Here is a 22,294-nt window from a genome sequence, read left to right on the forward strand (position 1 = left end):
ATCCGCCCAGCTCCCCGTCCGAGCTATACCGGACCCGGGAGATTTGGAACCCGGTACGCTGCCGGCCGTGCCCTGAGGGAGGCAATGGCGGGCAACGAGCCCCTCTCTCTCCAGCGGAGTGGGGGTTGCGATAAATGAGATCGGAGAAACGCTCTCTGCGCCCTTTCGGCACTGAAAGGCGCTCAGGCCCCCGGCGGGTGAGGGCGTCGGAATCCCGGGCGGGACGGTGCGGCTGCGGCTCGCCAGCACGGCGGGGGCGGGAGGAGGAGAGGCGGGGAAGGGAGGAGAGAGGAGGGGAAATCCCCAGGATCCCCCAGCCCCCGCGTAGGGAGACACCTCCTTGGTCACCGGGACCCTCCCCCCCCGTGCCTGTGCCGGGCTCCGCCGCGCCAGCGCGGTTCCTCGCTCCCCGCACACCCGGCCGCGCTGCCCTCCGTGAGGGATGGGGGGGCCCGGGCTGCGCCTGGCGGGGCTCTGCGCGGCGGCGGCGGCGGCCGCTCCCCTCCCCCGGGGCGGCGGAGCGGGCTGCAAGCGGGCGGCGTGAGGCGGCCCAGCCGCCCCGGGCGGGGAATGAGAGGCGGCGGCGCGGGGCTGCCAGAGCCCGCCGGGACCCACCATGCGGGAGTTGGCGATCGAGATCGGCATACGGGTCCTGCTCTTCGGGGTCTTCGTGTGAGTACCCGCCGGACGGGGCTGGGGAGGGTACGGGGGGAACTGAGCAAGGCGGGGAGCGGCCGCCGTTTCCCCGTGCGGGGTGGAATTTGGGTCGTTGGAGGGGGATTTTGCCGAAGATCCGAGGGAAATTTTTGTCGGGAGAAACTACAGTTTGTGAGAGAAGTGTGCAAAAAGCGTCTCAACAACAACAAAAAAAAAAAGAAAAAAAAAAACACAAAAAAACCCCCGCAACCCTGCTGCGGGGTTCGTTCGGGCGATGATAGTTTTTTTGCGGTAAGGTCTCAGCCCGCAGCGAGTGAGCTCCTCCTTCCCGGGAGGGCTGCAGCTCCGGGGCTTGGGGCCGGGGAGGACCCGGGCAGGACCGGAGCCGTGTTTGAGATGCACAGCCGCACGCTGGCAGGTAGGAAGGAAAGTCATGGAAATCTGGTCGCTGAAAGGTGTGCAGGGATCGCTGCAGGGGCACTCTTTCTTTTCGCCTTCTTTACGAGAAAGCAGTTCCATATTATTTTGTTCTCTGTACTTCAGGAGGGCTTCCCCGTTTTTTTCTCAGGGTTTGACCGGTTCCTTCCTTCTGACAGTTTGCGTTCTCCATGCATTTGAACAATGAAAAGTTCCAATTTTCATGTAAGTTTGCATTTCGGTTGCTTAATATTTAAAGGTTAGTAGTCTCCATGTTTGTGATTTCTGAAGCATCACAGAAACTAGGTCGGATTCTGCCATTGTTCACTTGCTTGTCCGCGTAACGATGGATCCGGTCGGTCACAGGTGCGGGCAGGAATAGTACAGGGCATCTATTAAGCCCTGATACAGATTTACAGCTGGTGATGCTGGAATGCTTTGATGCGATTGCTTTCTGAACCTCTGATGGTTAATGAATAATGAATAACTTGCCCAATTTACTGGTATTTGAGTTTTTCCTCAGTGTTCATTTCTCTTAAATATTGATGCAAATCTTTTGATTTGCAATGTTTGGTGTCATCCTCTTCCTTTTAGGATAAAATTTGATACCTTCAAAAACCTGTAGGTACCTTTGATACCTTTCAGTTCAGTTGCACCTTACTTTGCAAGTAGACCTATTCCTTTCAACAGAACTCTTTTCTGGAATATATGGAATTACAAGGTGAGCAAAGACCTTGGAAACTGATGCTACATCAGAACCTTTCCCTTCATTATGATTGCATGCCTAATTCATCGCGTGCACCATCCAGTAAGAGATCTCTTCATACAGCTTATTACCATGGTATGTAAATCATGCCCCATAATAAGTAGTAATCTCTAAGTTGTGCTTGTCTTCTGTCCTTGTTTCCTCTCTAAAACATTGTGTGATTTTTCCCTGTTCTTTATGCTGCGATTCTAAAATCACCTGAGGGGTGGCTAAAGGAAATATTTTTGGTAAGAGCCACCATAATGCCAAATGGCAAATGATATTGTGATAGGTCATTTTGAGCATTCATTGACATCTAAAAGTACAGAGCATGTAGTATTCTAAATTCACATCTAGGTTGGTGTTTAGTTTTATGAAGAGCTGCACTTTCTTTGTAATGGCTGTAAAAATATAATCTCTAGCTAGACCAGAAGAATGACTTTTCTATTCAGATAATCTTAACACTTGAAGTAATCTTTTGCTATTGAAATAGTATTCAGTGTTTCTCTGAGTTTTTCCAAAGAGGCAGTTACTCATATTTTGTAGCTTTTGTGTTATAGAAGTTTAAATGCTGTGTTTTCTGTGGTTTTGTAGACAGCCAAGGCAGGGATTTTTATGGAGTGTTGAGTTCATTGAAATACTTGTTCAAGTATGACTGGTGAATTTGGAAGCTCTGGGACTAGAATCCAAGCAGTAGCAATGTAAGCTCTACTGCTGAAGCTATTTCTAGGAATGAAAAGGCTGTATGGTTCCCACCTCCCTTGGAAAGGAATGCCATTAACATCAGTGAGTTGAGGCTAGATCTGAGATCATCTCTGTTCTGAATGCCAGCTGCAGCATAGATAGTTGTCCACCCGGAACTGGACTGAAGAGAATTAGTTCATTCTGAAAAGGTGTTGATGACTTTAGGTCACTACCAACCTTTGCAGTGTCAGAAATCTGACCTTGAAGATAATGGTTCCATAGTGATTTGCCAATCGTGAACCATCTGTGCTTCCCAGATGTCTTTTTAGCTTCAGCCTACTGATTAATATAACTCAGAGTAATATACTAGCATACTTTGTGCCATAAAATGCAAAAGAAAAAGGTGCCTATTCCATGTTGTAGTTTTGCTTGGTGATAAATGTCATTTCATAAAAATGGAGGTGTGAAAACTTATGTTGATGGTTGCTGAAATTGAATGTATTGCCAATTTGAATGTATTTCACAGCAACAACAGCCGTGTTTTCTATAGTGAAGACTGGCAACCTTTTCCCCCCAAACCACTTGCCATAATTATCGACTTTAATCATTCCACCACTTATTATTTAAGTTCTCTTCTGTCATGCAAATGTACAGCATTCCAGGTAATGCACATTTTTGATTTTTGTGTATTCGTTTGGATGAATTAAACAATCAGCGAGGATAATGATAACGACCTACTCAATTCTTGGTGTTCTGTTCTAAGCAATTGCTCAGTGTTCACTTAGCAATTAAGGACAGGTTTAGGTATTGAAATTAAGGAACTCAAGCTTCTGTGCAAGGTCTGTGCTGAAGGGCATTTTAGCCCTCAGGATTTACTGCTATTGAAAGAAGAATTAGTTAGGAGAGACTTATGAGAAGAACTACAGCTGCCTGAAATTCAGAAGCAGGAGTTAAAAAAAACCAAACAATCAAAACAAAACAAAAACCAGACAAAAAACCCCAAACAAACAAACCCCAAACAACCCAAAACCCAAACACATTTTGTTTGTAGTCAAATCCATGTTTGATGTACACTTTACTGGGAAGGTAAATAAATGTTCTTTGAGTACCTTCAGCAAAACAGCTCTCAAGCTAAAAGTTGCACACTGCGAGGAGAACAGTGATATTTCTGTCCTGCCCTACAGTTTTTCCGAGTTCCTTAACATTAACAAATTCATTTTTAGTTTTCAAAATATTTAGCCTTATACCTTTTGACTGGGCTGTACTGATCCTAATGAGTGTAGATTGTTTGCTACTTACTAGGCAAAGCAAATTGTCATGCTGTAAGTTGACCATTACGTTGTTACTACATTATGAAGTTTCAGACTTTTTTCAATTGAACCTTGACTTGAATCAATTCTCACTTCATATTTTTGTTTGTTTAGTTTTTTTATGTTTTAAGAAATATCTGTGAGTACAGAACTGGATTTTTTTAAAAGCGAAATTTTTCATGTAAGGTCTCAGAAGTAGAAATGGTCTATCATGTAATATAACAACTGTGAGGATGTACTTTGTTTATAGAAAAAAATCAAACACTAATGATTGAATTAGTGTCTTGCATCTCTTTTTTTTTAGTTAATTTTGTACTTATTCCTATGACCTAGAGCATCTTAACACACCTGATTATTGTTAAATCGTGTTAAATGTGGCCGGTCTTTTGTCTGCTCCATGTAGACAGTGGCATTTGTAATTCACTGAATGCTTGATGAGAGCAAATTGTTTTGGCTGATTCGGCTTTATTCAGTTAAGGCAATTGTAAAAATATCTGTGAGCAAGTCTGATAATTTTACACAGGCATGATGCCCTTAAAACAATGTTCTTTATCTGTCCTAAAAAATAATTTATTGAGTGGTAACTCAGACTTGAGCCTGTAATTGCCAGTAGAGATGTCTCAGTTTCTTAGTAAAATGCATGTTGTTCTTCTTTGGGCATCTTTTACAAGGAAAACTGTTTCATCTGTGTCAGAAGTTTTAGAAGACCTCATTGGTCTTGGTAAGAAGACAGAAGAATTTGCGTGTGTTGTAGTATATTTAGCCCAATGACTTGTCAACAGCACATGGTTGATGTTTCTAGAGCTAATTGATTAAAAAGACAGTCTTTCAAGGATTGCTTCATCAAACCTTGAGCTCTTCAGTGAGTGTGATGTGATTAAAATATAAATGTCGTTCAGAGTGACTGGATATCTTCCCTACAGCACAGTCTCATTAGCAGCCTCCCTTGGGGATAAGCATTTATCTGCAGGCTAACATACGTATGTATTACACATGTGTGAGTGTACGGTATTGACTAATGCTGACATCTTTTGTGTGTGTGCCATGTTCAGACTCTGGTTTAATAAATAAAAGCTGATTCTGTGCATGATGGGTGTCTTACAAGTTTATAATATTAAGATTTTAATCAAGTTATGAATATGCATGGAAAGCTCTTCCAAGTAGCTTTCTTTGTCATGGATGGTGATCATGGATATTTTGTGTATGTTACCCTCATAAATGACACTATGCATTGTCTAGTTAACACAGACAGAAAATCAATTAGCTGAGAAAATTCCACACTGCTGCAGTTCCACTCTACTTTTCTCACAGTTTGTGCTTGCTCTTTCTCTGTCATGTCTACTGGATTTTTGGAAGATAGACTGAGCTGAGAATCACGACCAGAGATCTGTAGGTAATATAAGCAAAACAGTATTGAGAAGAAATCACCAGTCTGAGACATTGAGATTTATTTCCTCATGCTGATGGAAATGCATCTAAACTACACAAATCAATTGGACCAAGATTTCAAAGCACCTTTTAAGCCTAGCTGAATATTTCAAAGCAAAGTGTGTGTTTGGCCACACGAGCTTCTTAGTCTTTTTTTCGTCCCACAGTCTTGATTTGAGTATCCCATAATTCTGACTTTGTTTGGCACTTGATTTTTGGCTTCTGATCTTAAACGTCTTGGACTTAATTTCTCTGTACCCTAATTTCTTATCAAGAAAGACAGAATAATACTTCTTGTTCTCACCCTTTGTTCATTTAATTGATAAATACTTTGTCCTGAGGTATGTGGACAGTAGCCAAACCCGTTGAACACTGAGTGTGCTTGGAGCTTTTTCTGTGTTAGTTTCACAAATAGTCATGGTACTAGGAAAGAAGAACATAAACATGTTTTATTACTAACCTGTTTAAAAATAGATACTGTATTGTAAACCGTAATTTAGATGATACTGAAGTGATGGAAAGATTTAGTTTCATGGCCCAGGTTGAAGTCTAGTTCACTGAGTAGGGTTAACGAACAGTTAAGGGAAAGACCTGCTATAAAAATGTCCTTAGTGTCTCTGATGCTTAGGATCTGAGAACGTATATCAAAGGTTGCATGTTGAGCTCCAGTGGCAAGCAACAGAGCTGTTCCAGTGCTCAGCAGAGTCTGTTATGCCTTTGAAGTGATGGAAGAATTAGAATGCCGTGGAGCTTCTGTAACTCGTGGAATGCAGCTGATATATCAAAGTAACCCGAATTTTAACTTTGCTCAGCTCTGCGTCCTTCAGAGGTTACTGTAAAAAGAAAAGGCCATAAATACCTGTTATACCTAGTGTAATACGAAGCACACAACAAAACGGCTATGTGGCTGTCCTAATATCTATGAAATATCGCCAAGCTATCAAAGACACTTGGTACTTGGCGTTCCGGTGAGCTGAAGCTTCTGTTTCCATTGTTTTCTTATTTTATTTATTGGAACCAGGGTTGGATTTTACTGGCTTTGATAACGGCTGTTCAGAAGAAAGTGTACCTGTCTTTTTGTGCACACTTTGGTCTGCGCAAGAGATAAACTTAGTTCCACAATCTAAAAGTATTGATACAACAGTCTGTAAAACAGTCTGTTTCATTTGTCTTATGTGAGTCCCAGGGGTGGAAAAAAGGAGATCTAATGGCAGGAATTCTAATTGTCCTGTTAACAGGATGGGATTTATAGTTGATATCCACGGCTAAACTTACAGCTGAATACAGGCTAAAAAGAAGATGTCATTGTAAATGCCAAAACATCTGCTACAGATTTTTGCGGAGTAAATGGTGACTTTGTGCTTCTTCTTGTTGAATCCTATTTACTCACCGACTTTGGCAGTTTGTATTTATTTACTCTGAGCCCTGATTGAGGATGTTTTGTAGTGAGAAGGCTACTAAGACTGGCAAGGTTTCTGTAAGGGAAGTTTTTCTTTTAAAAAAAAAGATTTTTATCCTTTGATCTAAGCACAGTCAAGCTGTGACACAACTGTATTTCTTATGGCAAAGACTTTAATAACAAGTCCAGTCTTATTGCTGAGAATGCACTCAAACCTGGCACAGGAAACCAAGGTCTTTATAGTTTCCCAATCTGTTGGTGAGTACTTGGAAACAGTTGGCAGAATTATTGACCCTAAAAGTGGACTGAGGATTACATTTAGTGTGTCTTGTAACTTTTTTCTGTAGTAAGCACTGTACTGATCTTGAACAAGGGATGTTTTAGTCCCGCACCTATATTGGCAAGGGTTAGTGAACAAAAAGAAAAAGCTAAAGACAGTACATCCGTCCCTAGTTACAGTATTTTTTGTGATCCCCTAAAGAACATCAGTTCATGGCACTTGAATAAGGTTTTCTAAACTACCTGAGGTTTAAGGAACTTTCCATTCGTGTTTTTCCCCTGGCCTTGAAAATAGTAAATTTGTGACCGTTGGACCACAAGTCATTGCTATCCAAGAAACTCTGCAGTTGATCTATATGATTCTGCAGAAAACTAGATTAGGAATGTTTATTTGTTATGAATCAGATTGTCACTGTGTATTGTTTGGTTTTTTTTTGGGTTATTTGTTTTGTATTGTATCTATCTGTATTGTTATTGCATTTGTCTGCATTACAAAACCACTTTTAGCTTTTACTATCCAAATGGCTAAATATTTTCCTTCTTAAAACACCACTGAATTTTAATTAAGCTTGCATATAGATAAAATGCAATAAGTGGGACTTGTTTTGCTGTAGGCTAGAGTAACAGGGTTTACAACTGGTGTTTTCATAGTAAGTGGCTGATTAAGATTACTTACGGATGCGAACTTCAGGGAATTGGGGAGAAGTGAGAAAGATTGTAAGGGGTTTAGAAAACACCTTTTCTGATAAAAGACGGAAATAATTGAGCTGTTTAAGCTAGAAATCTGAGGAGACATGGCAGTAACCTTCACATGTAAGCAGCTGCCGTGAAGATGTATGAAAAAGGCAGGCTGCTCTTCGTGTCCTTCGGGAATTGTACAGAAAGGAAAGATTTTTAATCTTGTAGCAAGGGAAACTTAGGCTCAGTGTGGGAAATACAACCCAATTGCAGGGACTTGGGAGTGCTGTGGTTGCCTGAGGCATATGCAGAATCTCCACCAATGGAAATTTTAAGAAGTAACTTATGCTAAAGTATCTTGGGAGTATTTTACATCAAGTTTTTCTTTGCTGCATGGCTGTGAGGAGACGGACTAGGTGGCCTTGCGAGTTGGCACAAATCAGCTTAGTGGGCTGAGGTTTATGCTGCCTGACAGTGTCCCCTCTGCGGGGAAATGCTGAAAGACATTAAAGCAAAATTTCTTGTAAGAGATGTTTGGCTCATGTTGATGGGCAGAAAAGGAACTGTTGTTACTAATTCGAAGTTACTTGGAGAATACTTTAGCAAAGACTGAGCAGAAGCTGATGATCCTACAGGATCAGGGGACTACAGGAAAGATGGGGAAAAGCTCTTCAGCAGGGCCTGTTGTGACAGGACAAGGGGTAATGGTTTTAAAATAGAGGGAGGTAGATTCAGATTAGATATTAGAAAAATATTTTTTGTAGTGAGTGTGGTGGAACACTGGCCCAGGTTGCCCAGAGAGGTGGTGGTGGATGCCGCATCCCTGGAAACATTCAAGGCCAGGTTGGACGGGGCTCTGAGCAACCTGATCTGGTTGGAGATGTCCCTGCTCCTTGCAGCAGGGGGTTTGGACTAGATGGCCTTTACAGGTCCCTTCCAACCCAAACCATTCTATGATTCTATGATTTTATCCCTTCTGGCTGGAGAGCAGTGCCATGCCAGGTATCTTCTAAGTACTCTGCATTGATGAGATTGTGGGGAAAATGAATCTTAGATTAGGTGAAATGTTTCACTCTGCAATCTTGCAGTTGAACATTCTGCTCTATTTTGAGTGAAAAGTTTTACTACTTCTTTAGGATTTATAATGGCAGTGTAAATGTCAGCTCAGAAATATTTCAGCTTTGAGGGATTTGTGGCACCCTGCCAAGTGTTGTGAAGTCTTGCAAAGCGAAAACAAGAGAGGAGAGCATCATTTGATACAAAGTGTTATGTTTTCATTAGCTGCCAATTTTCACTAATGGGAGAACAGATCTGATAGCCTGACTGTACTCCTGTAGCCTGCAGAGAGACCATTAATAATTTCATTCATCTAGAGTCCAAGGTGCTTTGCAGGAATGCAACTATTGCTACTGGACTTCAATGAGGGCTACAAAATGCTGAAAGTGGTGTTCCTATTCCCCATGACTAATCTTTATACTTTTTTTTTTTTTAATAATTATTAATTCTCTGGAGCATGTAGTTGTTCACACAAGTGTTTTTGGATTGAGTCATTTTAATACAGTTGGATTTGATTGTGAATATCGTTAGGCAGATCTTTCTCTCCTTTCTCCTCCCACCACCCAGAGAATAATGAAGTCATCGCATACAGCAACTGTGAAGGAAGTGCTGGAATAAAATAACTTGTAAATTTGTATTACATTTAGTAAATAGCTGGGTCAAAACAGTGTCTCTTTACTAATACTGAAGTGTTTTATTTTAAAATTTGAATTTTAAAATGCATTTTTTATTAAAATGGGTTTAATAGATACCCAGACAAAATATTTAATTTCAGTTTGGGTTAAAATTGTATATTCCTGCTTGATTGAAAATTAATGTTTTAATTTCACCTAAAGAAACTCTTGATTGAGCCTTCCAGATTGGGATATAGTATTTCTCCTCTCTCTCACTTCTTTGCCAGCTCCTGAGTTGTTTTTTCATCTGAATAAACAGGCTGAGAACGTGTTTTGGCACTTGGCTCTAGCTGTGAACAATTTGTTTGATGCTACTTAATCCTGACTTTTATTCAGTCTGTACCCGTCAGGTACGGAGTTTTGTGGTGATGGGCTTCACTGCCATACCGGTCCTATGTCTGTTTGTACATTTGAAGGGAACAGTGGTGCATAGAAAATGGGATACAAATCCTAAACATTCATATAATAAACGTATTGTAGGCTAAAAATAACTTGTCAGCAAATGTGTCGGGTGAAAGCTGGGTGAGTGAGAAAGAAAATTTCTTGTGTAGAAGTGGTGGTAGGTTTTCGACATGGGGCTTTTGAGAAGATTGGGGGGGGCAGCGACTGAATGGAGACGAGATCCTGCAGCATGGAGGAACGTATTAGTGTGCTTCAGAGATTGCTCCTGAAGAAGCTGCCAGGGCCAAGCTGTCACTTCCAACTGATTAAACCCTTGTTCCAAGCAAGATCTTAAAAGAGCTATCACAGGAGGGACAGGAGTGAGAAGCATTGAAGTAACAGTGAGCTACCAAGGGAATTTTGGAGAAGGAGTGACGGAAGAACTTTGGTCACTAAGAGAAACTCAGCATCTTTGAGTTTAACCCCTGAGTTTCATTTCAGGTCCAAACCTGTAGTCAATAGGAGTGTGGCACACAGGTATGAAAACAGAAGACACTTGATCAGGCTGCTCAGCTCTGTCGAATTGCTATGAAGCTGGGATAGTTGTCCGAGGAGCTGTTGAGAGCTGTTTGGCTGAAAACAGTTTGAGATATAATAAAAAGAAGCATTAAAAAAACCCATCAAAAGCTAAATTTTGACTCTGTAGTGTGCTTTGGTTCATTGTTCAGATACATGCTTAGGTGATTTAAGCCTGTACTATGATTTCTGTTCTTTACTTTAGAATAATGTACGACTGCCAGCTTTGAAAATTCTGATGGCTACATTGATGCTCATATACTGATGATTTCCTTTCTCTCTACTCCTTCCTCCCCAAACACAAACACATTAAAATGGCTTTTGTGAAATAGCTTACATCATAATATATATTTAACAAAAATAGAGCATAAAGGCAACAATACCATAAATAATGTTTTTTATTAACTGAAATGAGAGATAATGCGATGAAAACAGGAGCCAGTAGTTTTAACTGTGTTGGTATCTGTTATTTCTGTAAGACTACCACTTTTGATTCTCTCTGTTACCGTAGTGCAGCTGTACTGGATTGCCTGAAGTACTGCACATTGACATGGTAAGGTAGCAGCTCTGACCTGCTTGCCCTGTGCTTGCAGTGCGACGCCAGTGCTCCATGTGAGCAGGCATGACAAGAACTGAACTGCTTTTTCACCTCAGGAACAGCTAAATGCAAAAACAAATATGTTTTTGTTTCAGAATGGTTTATTTTATATTCCCCTGACCAGAAAGTAAAAGATGCAAAGATCACTTTCAGTATTAGGTCAAGAAAAGTTTTTAAAATGTAAACCAAGCCATAGTATGGCAATTTGACTCATTTTGCAGTGTTTTTCTCCTGTTTCAGTATAGCTGCTCTTGTCTCTTGCTCTCCTGTTCAAAGCTGCAATGCAGCATGACCAACTGTTCCCTCTTTCTTCCTCTAACTTTCCTCTTTTCCAAATATTCCACTTCTGTAAGGAGGAAATGATGGTGAAAAGGTTGTATCGAAGCTAGTTAAGTAGCTTAATGCCTGGATACCCATTTTTAAACCCTAGATTCAGTCATTTCATACTGGCAATAATGATACTCAGTGCTCCTTGCATTCAAAGCCCATGAGCAAGCAGAATGTATGGATGGGAAGTTCTTGGATTCTCTCAGATGCATAAGAACAAAAGTCTGGCTGTGTTAATTGCTTGTTCTTGTGCTGTTGTTGCATGCTAAGATAATCCTCTCCCTTTCCTCTTGGGTTTAGTATGACTGAAATAGTATCACAGGAAGGAAATTGTTTACCCAGAGAGAGTTCAAATGCCAGGGATTAAGAAAGCGGTAGAGGTATACTTTATGTACAAAATAAATTAACATTAGGTTCTAAAACTCCAGGCTATTCTCCTTTTTTCAGCGTTGTGAAGAGATTACTGGTTCACTATTTCATATTAGGTATTGTAAGAACATTTACGTATCATTTAGATATTATTTCATAAGCTACAGGACTCCTGTTGTGAATCTATATTGTTGTTACTTCAAGATTAGAGCTTTTAACTGAGCCCAGACTCTCCAGCTGTTGCCTCCTTGCTGGTTCATATAACTCACATTGTTTTTTGAATCTGGACCAAGTAAGGAAGATAAAATTTGAGCAGAGGGGTTGGGGTCTGGTTTTAACCCGTTTCTCTCTGTATATTCAGCATGGGTGCATATGGCTCAAGTCATGTGCTACATCAGGTGCAACTGATGAAGCCTTTGTAAATACAGATGCTGTATCAGAGAAGGATCCAGTGGCTCCATAATCGTTCAGAGACTGACTGGCACAGCCTCCATCATCTAGACACATTCTACTTGAAGAAACTATCTTGTTGGCTGTGTTGACCCTGTACTAGTACAGCTCACCCTGACTGGAGCACAATGCTGGCTGTGAGGTGGAGAGTAAAGAGGGTGGCCCTTCATCTTTGGAAGAAGTCACACCTAGATATAGATCTGGTAAATCAGTGGATATATCAGGCAAATCTAGGAAACCTGCTAGTAAGACTAAAGAAAAGTGCTGGAAACTCTCGTCGTTCAGCACATCTGGGAAATATGACAGCCATGGTAATAAGCATATTTTAAAAACTGCATCAGAATTTATTTTCAATCTCTTCTTAATCAAAATGATTTCTTATTTATCTGAAGGGCTAATGTGGACATATGTGCTAATTAAATGTAACACTGCAATTGCTAGCTGATTTGAAATATTCAGAAAGCTTTTACATCAAGTGATATTGACTCATCTGAAGCCAAACCTACCCTGGAGAGCTAGTTCTCTACTCACCAGTGACATTAAATAAAAAAAACCTCAAAATACTGATCCCACTCTTTGTCCTTATAAGTCCCAGGATTTAGTTCCATTGATTTTTGGCTTCTCCCTACATAAAAGTGCACCCACAAAAGTAAAAGTGAGGAAAGCTGTATACATTCAGATTAGAATACCAAATGTTATCAGGAATCATTATGAAGGCTTTGTTTTTAGCTTCTCAAAAATGCAGAAGTTTAAAAAATACTGTCAACTTGCGTTATTCCCAGAGCTGTATTGGGCACTGGATAGGGACTGAAGAAAAGAAGCCTCTTGCCGTACTTTTCTTACTGTTTACTTTCTGGCGGTACTCTCAGTCTTGTAAATACTTGCCTACATCAGAAGGTTACTGCAAATGAAGAAAGGCATCAGATCTCATTTCTGTAGCAATAAAACCATCTTCTGAATTATCTTTGTAGGGTGTTCCTGGTGAATATTAACTACCCTGTATCCTGCAGGATGCTCAAACCCAATACAGCTCCGTATTAAGATTCTGGATTGTTAATCAGAAGTGGTAGGTGTATACACTGCACGGCATTGTATTGGGAAATAAATTTTTCAGCTATTAAAAAGGTAGAGATAATTTATTGATACAGCTGCTTCTGTATCTCTTAGAGCAAATGTAAATTACTTAATGAATTGGTTTTATTGCACTTACAAGGTGATAGTTGTAATAACACGTTTCCATCAAAGCTTATGAAGAACCAATAAAACATTTTCTGTTCTCATGTATATGCTTCTTCTGGAATCAATATGTATTGCAATATAAATTCTAATATATTTTAGAATTTAACTCTTTACTTTTGATTTCCATGGAGAAGTTGAAGCTGTTGCTTTCCTGCTTGAATGCTTGTCAGCAGGGCATAATGGGCATGCGTGCAGTTAATGAGCAAACCCCAGCATTAGGAGTCTGGCTTTGGTACCGACATTGACCCTTCTTGCTGCAGTGGGTTGCCCTACCTTGCACTGTAGAACAGTGGCAGAAAACATCAAATCTCTTGATATCCAGCGTTGTGCCATAATTGCAGGGAAAGTTTCTCTTCCTATCAAAACTAGAGTTTGTTACTGAAGTTATATTTTTAATTCCTGTCAGCTTTTTTCCTTGGTGAAATTGCAGTTTATCATTAATAATTGGGCCTTGGTCGTATTTTTGTACTCCAATACGTAATTGCCTTCCTGATGGCTGAGGAACCGTGGGTTTTCCAAGTTATTATAGAAACTAAACAGCTCAGATGTCTTTCCTTAAGCTAACCTCTAAACTAACACAAAGCTATGTCATCACGATAATACACATAGGCAGCAGGATTTCAGAAACTGGACTCCTCAGAAGTTCATGGGGTGAGCAGAATGATGGTGATAAACCACAGGCGTTGTTTCCTAACTCACCTCATCACTATCCTGTCCACTTCAGTTCTGTTAATTTTGCATTCCAGCCACAGACCGTTTCAAGCTTTTCATATTTTGTCTGTCTTTGCTAGAGTTCCTAAAATAACCACTAAAAGTTGTTTTTTGGTGTTTGTTTTTTTTTTTTTTTCCCCTTAATATTACCCATGGGGAATAAACAAGAGTAGGTTTTCTCATGGCATGAGAGTAAGTTATTCTCTCCAGCTATATCAAATATAATGATGTGAACGCTTTTTCCACTATTTCCATGTTTCAGAATGGGTAAGTTGAAGCCTTGGATTCAGATGGAGGCGTAGGTGACGTGGGTGAGCGGTGTTGAGTGGAACATACACAACCGGTGTGAACACTGGGCTCCTTCTGTTTAGCCTGGGTCGCTTGTTGGAACCCCCTAATGCAAGTTCTGTCCTTCAGAATATCATTTCCTTCTCTCAACAGCTGTTGTGTTCTACTTTCTGGCTCTTCGTTCAAAGTGTTGGGGCTGGGAATCGGTTGTGTGAGAGTCTCCAAGTTACATGTTGTGTAGATACTCTGTAATTAGGCCAACCTGTATGGAGCCCTACCAACTCCAGCACCACCGATGCTGTGTGCAACTGTGCAGTTTTAGTGTCAGGACAACTGATTGCACAATTTAACATGGCAAATACATTATAAAAGCTTTTACTACTAGATTTGAGACCTAGTTCGGGGAATACTCAAGGAAATATGCGTGTAAGGAAGCACATGATGGAGTTCCAGTCGCACAGTCACAGCTAACTGGTTTCTGTAGGAGAGGCAGTGGTGAGTTTGCTCACATGGAGTTCTGCGGTCAGGGAATCGTGGTGAGAGCCAAACATTTTTTTCACAAGCCCTCAGAGGTAATTTATAAGAGAAGTTGATGAACACCTGTTATCTCTTCATTACTTGCTTCAGTGAGGAATTGCGTACAAAGCCATTTTAGGATTAGATCTGCTTATGAACAGATGAAGCTTAGAAAAGTGGTGGTCATTAGGTATCTTGTATGAAAGACTGAGTATCACAAGTCACGAGTTCATGTTCATTCTCTTCTGGTGCTTTGTCATGCCATATGTATGTCTCTGTCCTCTCTTCATTTTTTTCACTTGTTACTTGGTATGAGCCTTGTCTGTAAGAAACAAGGCAAAAGCTTCTCCCTCCCCACAAAAAAAAAACAACCCTTGTACATCCTTTAGTTGATGCTGACAACCAAGAAGTGATCTCTAACCTTCCAGTGTGGTGTGAACTCTTCTGATGAAGCAAATATCTAGGTCCCCAGCACTGCCAGGACCAAATCCCATGTGTGGTTTTATGGTTGTTACTGGCAATCCTTGTAACGCTGGTTGTGCTTCTAAGGTGAATGCCACTCATGGTTTCATTGCTGGTAGCTTCTGTCCTGCTGTAACAGGACACAACAATATAATCCTAAAGTTGGGCCCATCTGTCCTGTTCCTGTCCTGTTCTTGTTGATACATTGAGAACATACTTTTCTACTCCCACACTTAAAGGTTTCTACCTTCCCAACCAATGCAGTACTGCTTATTGCTCTTTCTCTGGTCTTGGCAACTTCCAAACGTCGTTGCTTCTTGATTTCATGTTGCAGAATGCCAGGGAACGGTAGCTGCTGTATGCAGCATTTGAAACACTAAGATGAGGTCCTGACAATACCCTGCTGTCACTTATGGGAGATGAAAACCAGGGTGGAAGCACAGGTCAAAGGCTCTGTGAGGATATTTATGCAATGTTTTGATTCATTCACTACCAGTGAATGGTTTAATAAAAAACATTATTTGTCCATATTGTCACAAAATTACTGTGTACTTTTCCCTTGATCAGTCTGTGATGTGGTGCTTGCATAGACATTGTCTTTAAGGGCTACGTGATGTTAGGTGGAGATGAAGTTAATGTAACCTGCAAGTGCTTGTGTCCTCACAAAATAACATTTTTATTTACTGTGTATTGTTGGGCGCTGGGGCACCTGTTCCTCACTGATGTTTTCAATGGAATTAGGGCTCCACTTCCCCTTAGGTTGCTTTGGAAGTCGCGGTTAAAGGATCTTGAAGTTAATGGAAGTCCTTTTATGCCTTAAATGTGTGTTATCAGGCTGAAGTATTCTCAAAATCTGGCTTGTTAAGCTATTAAAAATGTTGATGAACATGTAAACATGCAGAAAATGTAAGGCTAAAAGCTAATACTAAAATTTAATGTACTAGTACAAAGTAAGCTTCCTAAGTTGCCCACCTTCTACATGGAGATGTCATACGATTCTTCAGGCATAATAGAAAATGTCTAGAAACCAGTATTCTTTACCCAAGGACTACGTTAATTTCTAATAACATCTAGTCATTTAAACAGCTTGTGCTGGCTTATGAATAGTAAGAGACTGTACTTTTGGTTAGGACAAAGGAACATAAATCACTAAGTGTCAGGCAGCTTAGAAACCAGTATGTCCTCATGACTGTTTAATGGAGTACAAAGGGAATTGCCTTCAAGCTAGTGAAAGCTCATATCCAGTCACCCGTCGGTGAGGCTTCAAAAAAAGAGGAGGATTGTTCTCTTATGAGTCTTGGCATAAAAATTTAATTAGCAGTTGAGCTTTTTTTGAAGATAAAAAAAAGTGATTTCTTTTTATATAGTCACTTCCCTTTAACTATTTACTTTGTATTTCTGTATTGTTCACACAGACAAAATCTGCTGCACTCTGCATTATTTTTTTTTTCTCCTTCAGTAGTGATTTTGAAATTATTCTATGTGATTTCAGCTTTTTTTTTTTTTTTTTTTTTTTTTTTTCCAAACATACTGTTTCAGTATATTTGAACACTCATTTTTTACACTGAGGGTAGTAGAACAGTGGCCCAGGTTGCCCAGAGAGGTGCTGGTGGATGCCGCATCCCTGGAAACATTCAAGGCCAGGCTGGATGAGGCTCTGAGCAACCTGATCTCGTCGGGGATGTCCCTGCTCCTTGCAGGGGGGTTGGACTGGATGGCCTTTCAAGGTCCCTTCCAATCCTAACCATTCTATGATTCTATGATTCTTCTTGGAAGACATTCAGAACACAAGTGAGAGGAAGAAATGGATGCATAATCAGATTTAATATGTAGTGGATAAAAAAGCTGCTCTTATTATGTTAAATAATAATTATAATAATTATTACTGTCCTTAATAGATTTGTTGAAATTAATCTTTCTTTAGAAAAGTACAAAGATAGCATACACTAATCAGAAAATCAGTCTTCAATTGGAATCAGATACTACTTATGTTATTTATTTTAGTTTAATCTCTTTAGCGTATGTGTTATTTTGCCTCATAAAGGAATTAAATCTTATGACAGCACATATTTGCAGTGTCATAGTATGACTCCTGTGAGAACTATCAATTTCATTTTTGTTTAATTTCTCAGAGTTAAACAACTATTCTTTAATCTTTTTTCTTACTTTACAGGGAGACAGGACACAAAAGAATGAGAACAGCCCCAAACCTTTAACTCTGTTGGCATTTGCTCATAATGTCAAATGTCTTGATGTCAAATTAATTAAATCGCTGGTTGAATGCGACATGTTTTCTAAAAGTGCAATAGTGCACCGATATACCTTGATCACCTTGAAGTTTCCGCCTTGAAATGTTTGTGTATTGTTTGCTTTTTGCAGTTAGTAGAAATGCTTCAAGGCCCAGATAGGTCAAAGAATGTGTCTCTGCTACAAGGCGCTCCTTGGCGTATCCGTCAGTCCCCATGCTTTGAGAACTGCCTCAAAACAGTCAGACCAGCAGATACCAGAGAGAGAACATCAGAAAAGATGTGACTGGCTGAAAGATATGGTCACTGAAACTCAACTGGCTTCTTTAACTTCTTATATGCCCAGGCATACATGTGCTTACCTATTTATTTATGTTTAGATGACAGCGGTGAAGTATGTCCTGGCGTGGATCCTGTATACATCTTCATAATGAATGTTAAGTCCTGGTCAGTACAGTTGTGAACTTTGATATTCACCTTTTCCAGGTGACGTGTATTGGATGCCATACCCACGCCTGTGTCTTTGCTTGGCAACTGAACCCTTTCAGCCAGCAGTTAATTGCTTCTAGATGCCATCAATATCTTTAAAGGCTGAAAATAAAAATAATCTACTTCAGGACTCTCCGTTGAAATTTGAAAACAAAGGTGCTTGGAAATCAACCTTTATTTTGTTAGTTGAAGTGAAAAATTGTAAAATGAATTTTTCATATATGAGGTGTTTTATTTCCTGGAATGATTGTCTTTAGAAAAGTTTCCCTCTTTCTTGTCTTGCACAAACCATTGTTTTCTAAACTTAAGCAAGATTTAAATTTTCATTTTGAAAACACTGAAACCAAGTGTTTTGATACTTCTGAAATGCATCTTCTTTGGAGAGCAGGGTCAGACTGGGTTTGAAGAAGTAAATATTCTCCTTTCAATACCAGACTCCTTAAGTTGCCAGAAGAACCTGGTTGTCCATGTAGGTCAGAAAGGGAAACACAACTATCGTTACAAGTGACAAGACTGTGTTTGGCTTGTTTGGTCCTCAGATTTTGTTGTTTTTCCTTAGGAAGCAGAGGTCAGGAGGGCTGTTTGGAGTAGACAGAGTTTTGTACCTTCTGTCTAGAGGGAGTTTGAGTGTGCTCAGGCCAATCCTGAGTGTGCTCAGGATGTGCTGGGGGCGCAGGAGACTCCAGCTACTGGAGAGATTGTAAACTACAGTGAGAAAATGAAATACAGCTGGTCAGTCCTTGGAAGGTATAAAAATAAGAATTTCCTAAGACCCAGAAGACTGGGTAAGGCTTACTGTTGTTTGGGAAATCGCTGGCCCGGCTAGATTTGAGGACTCATCTTCACAGGAGGGAGTTGCATATGCATGGTTTAATTGTACTCTGCTTTACAAATTGCTCTGAGCTTTTTCTATTTACAAAGTAAATTGTTGGAGCTGTTACTTGTATAAAACTTGGTTTTGAAGGGGCTTGGGAAATTTACAGTAAAAAAAAGCTTTGGGCCACTGCATCTCTGTGTTCTGGCTTCGTGGGTTTATTAGGTAAGACCAATCCACAGAAAACTGATCCCTCGGCAGCCATCCTTTCAATCCTCGTAAACCAACCCTGAAATGAGTAATGTGAAGTAAAGGCAAAACTTCCCGGGAAGTCTGATATTGCTTCAAAGCTAAGAAGAGTTAGAGGACAGTGAAGGACTCTGTGGAAAAAGGAATATGGTTTAAATCAAGAGAAACCTAAAAAAAAAAAAATATAGTCCTAAAAAGCTTTTGAAACTTCTTACTGCAGTCAAAGATCACAATTCCTGCTTCCTCTTTCAGTGCCCGACAAAAGATACCCACACAAGTAATTTACTTTCTATGTAACAATGTAATCTCAAGGTTTTAGTTTGATGCTCTTCATTTCAAAATAACATAATTACAGAACTGTGGAGTTTGGCTGGTTGGTTGGTTTGTTGTTTTCTTTTGTGTGTGTTTGTTTAAGACATGAGAATGAAATTGAAACAGGGCATTTCTGGTAGAGCTAGATTCTTCTTAAGCTTGACAGATAAATCAAAATACTGGCAATCTGGAAAAAGGAAAAATGTGTTTCTATGAGCCCAGCCTGCTTTAGGAGTAAGTCTCTTTTGGAGATATTCTCTAAAGTGATCTGTTCTTTCTATCCCAGAAGGAATTGTCTGGGCTGCTTCTTTCTCCCTGCTTTGTGATCCTGCAAATACAACTGTCATACCTCGAAGTTTGGATCTTGACATTTGAAAGACATACTTTATATTCAATATCTGGTATATAATTTCTTCAGTATAAAACACTTGGTGCGTGATTCTTCTAATCCCACAATATTCTTTGCACACTTTTCCCACAAAAAAAAAAAAAGAGACAATTTATTGTCCACAGTAAAGTTTATGGAACTTTTAAAAAGTTGTAGAATATAGACTGAAAAAAAATCAATTTCCTAAAAAAGGTATAAAGGTATATTTATGAAGGTTGTATCATTGAAAAGCAGTGAGGTAGGATACGCATACAGTAACATAATTAATTTTGGGGGCAGTTTTAAATCAGGAGGACTCTTCTGGGTTTTTTGGTCATAATTTCAAATTTTTTAAAAATTGTATCTTTAATTGTTTGGGTTTTTTTTTTTTTTTTTTTTTTCAGTTTTACAGAATTTTTGGATCCATTCCAGCGAGTTATCCAGCCGGAAGAGATCTGGCTGTATAAAAATCCCTTGGTGCAATCAGACAACATACCTACGCGTCTTATGTTTGTAAGTACTACAGGTCTATTGGGCACTTGATGACTGTTATCTAAGTAAGCTTTCATTTGATAAGCAGTAGGAAAGCTTTGGGAAGTACAGGATCTTCCTTTAATTCTCATGACAATTGTTTTTCCAAACCAGGGGTGTCCAAAATGGCAAAATGTAGGAAATTGTGGGGAGTTGCTAAAAAGCAGTGTTATTAGGTGGCTGAATTTATGAATGTTGATTTTATGGTTTAAGATTTAAGCTACTGTTGACTTAGAGAGATGCTAGAGAAATTATTAGAGCATCTTTTTGAATGAGCTGATTGGGTAACCTGACAAAACCTCGCCATGCTCTTATTAGATTAAGTGCTTAAATGTTGAAATCCAATTAGTTTTAAGCATGTTAGCCACCAAGATATTTGCCTCCAAATACTTTTTTTAGGCTGTGTAGACATCCTTTGTTCTAGCTTATGCCAACAAGCCTCCTAAATATATCATGGAGCTGCTCTGCTGTCACCGTTCTTCTGGATCTCCCCAGCACAGCTCATGCTGACATGCGGGCTTGCTGGCTGATTTTGATGGTTTGTCTGATTATCAAAATTCATGGCTTTGAGAACCTTCACTAGCAATGATTAACAATGGTAATAATCTACATATGTAACCATAAGAGTGCTTTAAGATAGACCACTACAGAAATGATAAGAAATTACGGTGTAGTTCAGACTATTAAAACAAGTAGGTCAATCTTTGAAAAGCTTCATCAGTCAAAGTGGAGAGTGTGCAGGAACGGGCATGGTAGATGAGGTCAAATCCTAGTAGCCTTACATCAAAGCCTCTTTTCCTGTATCTTCAGTGAAGCCAGGATTTCACTTTTCAGATTAAGACTTGAATTCAGAATGCAGGACTGGTTTTAACTTCACCAGCACATTGTTTATATTGCATTAAGAAGAAGCTCTATTAAGGACTTTTTCAGCCTGAATGGGTGAAAATACATGTTTTTCCTGAAATGGAAGACAGATGTATTAATAAATCTACAAAACCAAACATTAAACTGTTGTGCTAGGAAAGACTCTAAGTTTAATTCTGCCATTTTTCCTTATGCTGAGCATTACCTTTCTCCATGGTCTCTGATCTGTGTTTATAACTGAAGAGTCCAAGAACCAATAGTGAATCACTGTTTGGGCTTTGCTGCACTGGTGAAACCATTTTTCAAACCAGTTGGGTTTGTCCTCTCTTCTCTAGGCAGTAGCCCCTGGGAAGCACAATTCTGGGATGTAAGTGTAGTACGTTTCCCTGTTAACTGCTTCCCATAGAGCCAGCTTTTGGAATACTTCACGGCACGTGGAACTTCCAGGCAGCTGTGAGTCAGTAACGTTTGTATAGTCTGTGTTCTTTCTCTGGCTCAGACCATTGACATCTCAGTAACTCAATGAACTCTTCCTAAATTAAGAAAGGTAGATACTTTCTAAATGCTTTTTCTTATTTCTTTAATTCAAAAGAATAAAAATCCAACTCTGGCATTGATCACAAGCTTTCATTATGTAAAGAATTTCTTGCCACTGTTGTAGTCTGATATTGAAATGTATGGCTGTGGCTTACCAGAAAGCAATCTCTCAGACTTGATGAACTGCTGGATTATTTTATTTGCTGAGAGACTTCAAGAGAAATGTTGTGAATACTCCAAACGCAGATCCAAATTAGACAAAGCTGAGTTCTGCATGGGTAGCAAGCAAACCACAACGACTGGAAAGACCTGAGCTTTGTTCTGTCTCTCTGACAGTGGATATTCCTTATCTTGGAAAGTGTAAGGTACTGTCAGCTTCTCTCGAATGCCTGGAAGTATGTGGGAGTGCCTATAACTTTAGCATATCTCTGGCTTGCCAGGATGAATAATGAATGAGAGAGATTTTGTCCGTGTTTCACAAAAGCAAGGCAATGTTGGAATATTTCACTGCTGGAAAAGAAAACATTACTGAGAAGCATCTGTGGAGAGTATTGCTCATTAGACCATTGCCAAATCTGTTAGGGATATGAGCCATACAGAATCTTTTTACAAAATAAAGGAAAAGGAGTCTTTACCAAGTG

The 22,294-nt window shown here is 39.8% G+C and overlaps 1 protein-coding gene across 1 annotated transcript in view; it reads left to right on the forward strand.

Moving 5' to 3' along the window:
- The first annotated feature begins 387 nt into the window (after positions 1-387).
- The window catches only part of PLPP4 (phospholipid phosphatase 4), a 58,835-nt gene continuing 36,928 nt past the window's right edge, over positions 388-22,294 (forward strand). Inside the window, exons 1-2 of the mRNA XM_086752619.1 lie at positions 388-672; positions 20,126-20,234. Coding sequence (XP_086608745.1) covers positions 617-672; positions 20,126-20,234 — 165 coding nt within the window. The 5' untranslated portion in view covers positions 388-616. The remainder of the gene's footprint in view (positions 673-20,125; positions 20,235-22,294) is intronic.

The sequence above is a fragment of the Chlamydotis macqueenii genome, chromosome 7, assembly GCF_036417535.1.
Source record: "Chlamydotis macqueenii isolate bChlMac1 chromosome 7, bChlMac1.mat, whole genome shotgun sequence".
Classification (NCBI taxonomy): domain Eukaryota; kingdom Metazoa; phylum Chordata; class Aves; order Otidiformes; family Otididae; genus Chlamydotis; species Chlamydotis macqueenii.